Below are 8,099 nucleotides of genomic sequence, written 5' to 3'. Positions count from 1 at the left end.
AAATTGAAAATTTATCACCACAATCTCCAATTACGGAAATTAAAAATAATGAATTTAATACTCATAGACAAACTATTAGTGATAATAATTTACAACAAACAAGAAATACAATTATTAATATAAATAATAATAATATAAATAGTAATAATTTAAATAATAATAATTTTAATAATTTTAAAAAAAATGAAAATATAATTAAATATGATTTAAAAGGAATTTATTTAAAAAACGTAAAAATGGAATTGGATATCAAAAAACCAAAGTTAAAATTAAAAGAAGTAAATTATATTATAGAAATGATTCAAATTCCAAATATAATATAATAGATATAAATAGTATAACAAGTATAAAAAGATTACAAAATGAAAATAATGATTTAAAATTTAGATTTGAAATTAAAACTATAAATGGTGAAATTAGTGAATGGAGTTGTTCATCTCAAGATGAATTAGATTTATGGTTACGTACTTTAATTAATATATATAGTAATATTGATTTAAATAATAATTTATTAGAATTATTTAATAATTTATTTATTTCTTTACATGGAAATGATCATGCTTTTTTAAAAAATATTTTAAATCATTTAATTGAATTTAAATTAAATAATTTAAATAATAATTTAAATAATAATTCAAATATTATAAATCAACAACAATTTAAAGATGAATTAAAATATCAATTAAATACAATTTTAAATGAAATTATACTTCCAAATAATAATAATCAATTAAATCAATTATCTGGTTATGAATCTGATGATCAAATAAATGAACGATAAAATTGATTAATAATTTATTTAATAATAATTTAAACTTTTGAAATATTCTTCTTCATCAACAACAATTTAAAACACATTATGATTTAATAATTTAAATTGTTTTTTTTTATTTATAATTATAAATATTAAAATATTTAATTTTGTAATTCTAATTTCTTTGTAATCCAAGAATCTAAATCTTCTTCTTTAACTTGTTCTTTAATACAATCATCTAACAAATCTGGAACTGAAAAATTAATATTTGATAAAGTTAATTTTACAGCTAATAAAGCATGATGATAATATTTATGTAAAATAATTGTTTCATTTTCTTTTTGTGATTTTAATTCTTCTTCTAATTGTAAAATTCTATTTTCATATTCAGAATTCTTTTCACTTGTTGTTTTTAATTGTTGATTTAAATGATTAATTTTTTGTAATGAATTTAATTCTTCTCTTTCTAAATTTTGAATTTTTTCTAAATGTTTTTTAATAGTTTCATTTAATTCATTTGAATTTTCATTTTTTTCTTTTAATTCAGATTTTTTAATTTCAATTTCATTTTTTAAATTATTAATATTATTATTTAAATTTTCAATATTATTATTTAAATTATTAATTATTAAATCTTTAGAATTATTTTCATTTAATTGATCTTGTAATTTAATTTCTAATAATTTAATATTTTCCAATTCATTTAAATTTTCTTCATCTTTTTGTTTTAATTGAGCATTTAATTGTTCAATTTCATATTTATGAGTTTCAACAAGTGAATTAATCTTATTTTCATATAAATCTAATTGTTTTTTTAAAGATTCTTGATGATCAATTTGTAATTTTTTAATTTCAATTTCATATTGTAATTCTAATTCTTCTCTTACTACTTTAACACGATCAGTTAAATCTTCTTTTAATTTTTCAATTTCTTCTGTTATAATTTCTTCTTCACTTTTTTGATTTGTTTTTTCTTCTTCTTCTTCAATTGTTGTTGTTGTTGTACTACTTGTTGGAATGTTATTATCAATAGTAGTAGTATTAGTATTAGTAGTAGTAATAGAATCAGATGTTTCAACAGTGTTAGTTGTTGGTATTCCTTCAGTAACAATGGCTGTTGTTGTAGATGATGAATTTACTTCTTCAGGTTGTTGAATTTTATCAGAGGCTTCTTCTTCTTCTTGTTGTTCAGTGGTAGAAGTTATTGTGGAGGCTTCATCAATTGTAGATTCTTGAGTTGTTGTTGATACTGTTTGTTCCTCTTCCATTGTTGTTGATGATGTAACAGTTTCTTCAATACTATTATCCTCACTGACTTCACTCACTGGTGAAACTGGTGTTGTTGCCGAAGAGGCTGAATTCTTATTCTTATTATTATTCTTCTTTTTAGCCATTTTGTGTTATCTATTCATATTGATTGTATAAATAATAGGATATCTTTAAAAAACACATACATGGATATGGTAGTAATTAAAAAACTGTCACGTGTAACAGAGCAGGTGATGTTTAGATTTTTTTTTAATCAAACTCCTACACAAGATTTTGGCGGGAAAGTTTATCTTTAAGAGGAGTGTAGACTATGATTGAATTGAGGAGATGATTTCTTTATGATTACTATTATGAGAGATGAGAATATATAATTTTTACATGAATACATGAGGAGATTTGATTTCATGAAGTTTTGTACTCTATTGATGTTGATAGTTATTATTATAACAGAGAGAATCTTTGCCCCATTCAATTTCTATTTGATTTCTACAATGAAAATCTGTTAACACTACAAGGAATATAGGTTAATATAAATATTTTGAGAAGTTTGGTTAATTATTGTTTTTAATAACAATGTGGAACATTCCATGTATCCTTAATGGAATCAAAACATGCAAGATATCGCCCCTTATCAAAAATTTTTGTAATATTCCATCAACGACTATCGTATGGTTGATAAAAAGATTCTTTAATTTTCACACCTTTTGTTATTATCATCATTTAGGAAAGATATTGCATGTACCATTGATATTGTTCCTAAATGATCTTGTAAACGGAAGGTCATATTGTTGATGTTTGAAATGATAACAACAAATAAGCTTTCCATTTCTCGCTTACTTGTGAGTTTCAGCGCTGTTGTGAGGAGTTGTTGCTGTGTGACCTCCTTTGTGAATTAGAAAAAAAATGAAACCAGCCTCAAAGATTATTGGCGTGTTTTTAGCGCTTGTGGTTTTGTTGCAAATTTATAGTGTTGTTGAAGGTAAACTCACCACTTTTACTTTTGAAAAACAATCATTGAATCATCAATGGATTTGGTTGGATTCATTTGTTTTTGATAACATGGGTATGAAGGAACCAGGTTATATTACTTGGCAATTGTAAGTATATTTAAACTCACAAATATGTTTACTATTAATATTATTTCATCATTTAACCTTCCGCTCTGCTGTATTCGAATTTATATGTTAATTATTATCGTCATCATCATCATCCGATTATAAATCTCGGTTCATCAAAAAATCTAATTCCTTTTGATCAAACACTTACCACCGACCATAATTCTTTTTACTATCATCACCATAACAATAATAATAATAACAATTGAATAGAAATAATATTAAGAAACAAGATCCAACTGCTCTTAAAAATCTCTATGTTTCGTTATATGATGATGAATCTGGTTATTGGCCAGCCTTGCAAAATTATATTAATTCAAACAATGGAAAGGTTAATTGCACACATCTGAGAAAGTTTGCTAAACAAACATTCCCACTTGATACTTATCCTGAATTTAGTATTTTGATTGATGAATCAGCTAGTATTCACACATGGTATATGGCTTTGGATGCTTGTGAAAGAGAAGTTACAGATTCTGGTCCAGAATATATTGAATTGGATTTCAAATGGACTAATCCAGGTGGTTTCTTTACTAAGCAATTCTCTAAGGATAGACAAGGTATTCTTGAAGTTCATATTGCTTTTGTTCCATTTTATACAATTATGGTATTTGCTTATATTATTTCAATTGTTCAATTGATTAGACACAAATCATTCCATTTAATTATTAGAGTTTTTTATTCAAGTTTAGTTGTTTATTGGTTGGGTAGAGTTGTTGAAATGATTCACTTGTTTGTTTATGGAGCTGATGGTGTTGGTATTCCATTCTTTGATGATTTGGCAGTTGGTCTTAAATTATTAGGTGACTTTTTAATGTTAGTCTTGTTATATTTACTTGCTTCTGGTTGGACTATTACTACTTCATATATTCGTTACTTTAAACAAACTGTTGGTGTTTGGATTTTCTTTGGTGTTTTCTATATTGCTTTATATGCTTGGGCTCAAATTGAATTAATATTTGTTGTTAATACTGAAGATTATATTTATGATACTATTCCAGGTATTATTATTAGTGTTATGAGAATTCCTGCTATGGCTTTCTTTATCTTTGTTTTATTCAAGACTCATCAAGAAGAAACTAACAAATTGAAGAAGGTATTCTATAAGGTTATTGGTTTATTATATAGTTTATGGTTCATTAGTTTACCACTCATTGTTTCAATTTCATTTGCTATTCCAGTTTCACATAGAGCTAAATGGATTGAAGGTTTATCTCTTTCAATTGACTTGATTTCATATCTTGTCATGTTCATTGCTTTGTGGTATCAATTGGCAAGAAAGTACTTCCAATTATCTACAGTCGATCCAACAAGTAGTACTACTGGTAGTGCCTATGAATCTTTGTAAATTTTTACAATTTTTGTTTATTAAAATGATTTTCTTATTTGCTCATCGTCGTACTTAGAATTGTTCGAATTGTGTTAACGAGATAAATCAAATATAAAAATTAAATTCAAAATAAAAAAATGAATGAAAGCAAAAAGAAAGGACCCAACAATGATAATATTAATTTAAATTTTAATCAACTGATAGAAGATTCTGCCGATGCAAAATCACCACTCATTATTAATATAATGGAAGGAGTTAATAACAAGAATAATAATGAGGAAATATTTGATCAATCACCAAATAATGTTATTATTACTGATGATTCTCCATCAGTTACAACTATTGATACTAATTCATCTTCTTCTTCATCATCATCATTAATGGATAGTGATTCACCACTCATTGATTCACCAACAATTTCCGATGATTCACCTAAAACAAAGCCTAAAAATATAAATCTATCATTATCATCAGTAGCCTCATCATCTTCATCTACTTCATCATCCTCTTCATCCTCTTCATCCTCTTCATCATCACCAACAACAACAACACATTCACAAACAATAACAGTGATTAGTAGTAATAATACAACATTACAATCATCATCACCAAGTAGTCAAACCTATGAAGCTATAGAAAGAATGGCTTCACAAAGGAATCAAAGAAAGGCTGATAGACGTGCACAAAAAAACAAAGGTAATCAACAACGTGTTGAACCTATTCAATCTGAATTATTAGAAAATGATTGGTTATTATCAGGTTATGCTGAAAAACAAGGAAGAAGATCAACAATGGAAGATGCACTTGTATGTGAATTAACATTTAGACAACATGATTATGCTCAATTAGATAACAAGTGATGGACATGTTGGTTCAAATACTTCTAAATATGTTTCTGAACATTTACATGTTTTATTTAAGGAAAAATTAAATATTTATGAACAATTTTTAGATATTAAGAAATTATTACAAGATTTAGATGTTAATATGAATAATTCTAATATGAATCATTCTCATAATATGTATAATTCTAATAATTCTCATAAGAATGGATATAATGATTCATATGATTTAAGTTCAATATTAAATAATATAAATATAGAAAGTTATTATGGATTATTAAATGAAAAAGAAAGAGAAGAAATATATACAATGAGATATTCAGAATTGATTGAATTAGCTATTGAAAAGAGTAATTTATTATTATGTAAATTGAGAGAACATTTAAAATATAAAGAAAGAGAACAAAAAACAACAGAAGAATCAATTGATGAAATTTGTTTACATTCACTTTCAAAACGTGAAGTAATTCCACTTTTAATACGTGAAACATTTTTAGAAATTAATGAAAATGTATGTAAAGGAAATGATAGAGATGGAAGTACAGCCTCAATTATATATATACCATATATAGATGAAAAAATAGCCTATATTGGTAATGTAGGTGATTCTAGAATTGTATTATGTAGAAGTGGTGAACCTATTAGATTAACAGTTGATCATAGACCAAGTGAAATTGATGAACGTAGAAGAGTTAAAGATGCAGGTGGTACTATATATGGTAATCGTGTTAATGCATGTTTAGCAATTACGAGAGCAATTGGTGATAAATCACTTCATCCCTATATTATATCAGATGCAAGTACAATGGTTATGGATTTTATGTTTGATAGAGATGAATTTATTGTTGTAGCTTGTGATGGTTTATGGGATTATGTTAGTGAGGAGGAAGTTGTAACAAGTGTCAGATATGAAAATGATCCTGTTCAAGCCTCTATTACTTTACGTGAATTAGCCTATGATAAGGGTAGTACTGATAATATTTCGGTTATTGTTATACGTTTTAAACCATCTATTTTACAAGAATATCTTTAATTATAATGGAAATATATGGTAAACAAGTTAATATATATATAGTAGTAGTAGTATATATTTGTAAAATGATAATAAAATAGTATGAATTAATTAATCAATCAATCGATAGAATATGAATGAATTACAAATTGAATGTTTGATTGTTGTGCCACTAGTTGTTGTTGTAGTATTATTAAGGTTCAAGTTTGTTGTATGAAATGGAAAAATTTGATTGTTGATGAAAATAATATTAAAAAAAATTCGGAACATCATATCATCTTTGACTCTAAAGATAATTTATACAATCATCATACTTCATCACTGATTAAATTATTATAGTATTAAAATACAATCATCACCATCGTTATCATATCATTCATACCATCATTACCATCATCATCATTAATAATATATAATTATCATAATCTTTTAAAATGTTTTCCATAACAAGTCTTTCAATATTTACATTTTCATCATTTATTTTAATATATTTAACATTATTTTTATATCTTTTAATAGGAAATACAAAAATATTAATGAAAGAATATTTATTCATGATTTTACACTTTTTTACAAGTTTATTTTTTACTTTGGGAATTTATTTTACAAAACCATTACCAATGAATTTAAAATTATTACCAAGTTTGGATAAAATACTTGTTAGACAATTTCATCTTGAAAGTTTTATTTATTTTATAATTTCAATTTTAATTTTATTATTTTATATTTTTTATTTTAATAAGAAATTTATTTTAAATTTATTTATTGGTTTATTTACTTTAATTAGTTATTTATATGTTTATAATTTATTATTTTTAACTGTTTATAATAATAATATATTTGTAAAATTATCTTTATTACCAAATTTAATTTTAATAATTTTTTATTATTTTAAAAATATTTTAGAATTATTTAAAAAAAATAAATAATTTGTTCTATAATTGTTTTTCATGATGAAATTATTATTGAACTATTTTAACATGTGTGTAAATGTGTTTATATTTGTTATTTCAATATGTAAGGGTTGTGGATATAATTGGTTAGAGCAATGAAATTATATTCTAAAATTGGTATTTGTAGTGGATTTAGTAGATCATAATATTTATATTTAATATTGTTAAATTACAATTTCAATAACCAATAAACTAAATTAGTAATAACCTTCTTCTCACTAAGGACAACAACCACTTGACCAAATATTGGAACTCATCCTATGAGAGCTAGGAGTAGGAGAATTTCACATAGGAAAGATGTTTTTTAAATTATGGAGCTTATTTGAATTGATTTCTTTGAAAAAGTTGTGAAGTGATTCATTTGGTTTTAATTGCTTGCGAGTGAGTGGAATGTTTTACAAGCGATTGTAAGCTACCCTATGTGCCAATTTCAGTACAACAATTTAAATACATCATTCCCGGATATTAGTATCATAAATAGAAAAATAGATGAATAGAACTGTAATTTTCCAACTTGTGAGAAATTATATCAAAATTGATACTAAGTATCAATTAAAAACCTTGTTTTCCACCTTTATAAATAGGGAAATTAGTAACTCAACTCTCTTTGACTTTCACAATGTTACTTGTTGGTGAGCTTGAATTGTGAATGTCTTATTGTGATTTTACATTTCTTCAATTGTAATTTTAATATTGAATGCAATTATTTGAAACAGTCATTATTTCTTTTAACAAATTCCATATATTAAGTCTAATATTGTAAGAAAAATGTAGAAAGTTTGATTTTTATTGAACATATCANAAACTACTAATCCATTTAGGTG

The 8,099-nt window shown here is 24.5% G+C and overlaps 4 protein-coding genes across 4 annotated transcripts; 3 read left to right on the top strand and 1 right to left on the bottom strand.

Annotated features, from left to right (window-relative positions):
• Nucleotides 1-915: 915 nt before the first annotated feature.
• Nucleotides 916-2,148, bottom strand: NAEGRDRAFT_54305 (uncharacterized protein; the record flags this gene model as incomplete). The annotated part of the gene is made up of 1 exon (XM_002669298.1): nucleotides 916-2,148. The coding sequence occupies one exon, from the start codon at nucleotides 2,146-2,148 to the stop codon at nucleotides 916-918; it is 1,233 nt and encodes a 410-aa protein (XP_002669344.1).
• A 778-nt stretch (nucleotides 2,149-2,926) lies between these two features.
• On the top strand, nucleotides 2,927-4,486 carry NAEGRDRAFT_75759 (uncharacterized protein; the record flags this gene model as incomplete). Its single annotated transcript, XM_002669329.1, has 2 exons — nucleotides 2,927-3,120; nucleotides 3,352-4,486. The coding sequence occupies 2 exons, from the start codon at nucleotides 2,927-2,929 to the stop codon at nucleotides 4,484-4,486; spliced, it is 1,329 nt and encodes a 442-aa protein (XP_002669375.1).
• A 119-nt stretch (nucleotides 4,487-4,605) lies between these two features.
• Nucleotides 4,606-5,328, top strand: NAEGRDRAFT_54304 (uncharacterized protein; the record flags this gene model as incomplete). The annotated part of the gene is made up of 1 exon (XM_002669328.1): nucleotides 4,606-5,328. The coding sequence occupies one exon, from the start codon at nucleotides 4,606-4,608 to the stop codon at nucleotides 5,326-5,328; it is 723 nt and encodes a 240-aa protein (XP_002669374.1).
• Nucleotides 5,329-5,620: 292 nt separating this feature from the next.
• Nucleotides 5,621-6,343, top strand: NAEGRDRAFT_75757 (uncharacterized protein; the record flags this gene model as incomplete). The annotated part of the gene is made up of 1 exon (XM_002669327.1): nucleotides 5,621-6,343. The coding sequence occupies one exon, from the start codon at nucleotides 5,621-5,623 to the stop codon at nucleotides 6,341-6,343; it is 723 nt and encodes a 240-aa protein (XP_002669373.1).
• Between the last annotated feature and the right edge of the window lie 1,756 nt (nucleotides 6,344-8,099).

Source organism: Naegleria gruberi, assembly GCF_000004985.1.
Source record: "Naegleria gruberi genomic scaffold NAEGRscaffold_84, whole genome shotgun sequence".
Lineage (NCBI taxonomy): Eukaryota > Heterolobosea > Eutetramitea > Acrasida > Naegleriidae > Naegleria > Naegleria gruberi.
Note: the sequence above shows the minus strand (reverse complement) of the source record. Positions and strands in the feature narration are given on the sequence as shown.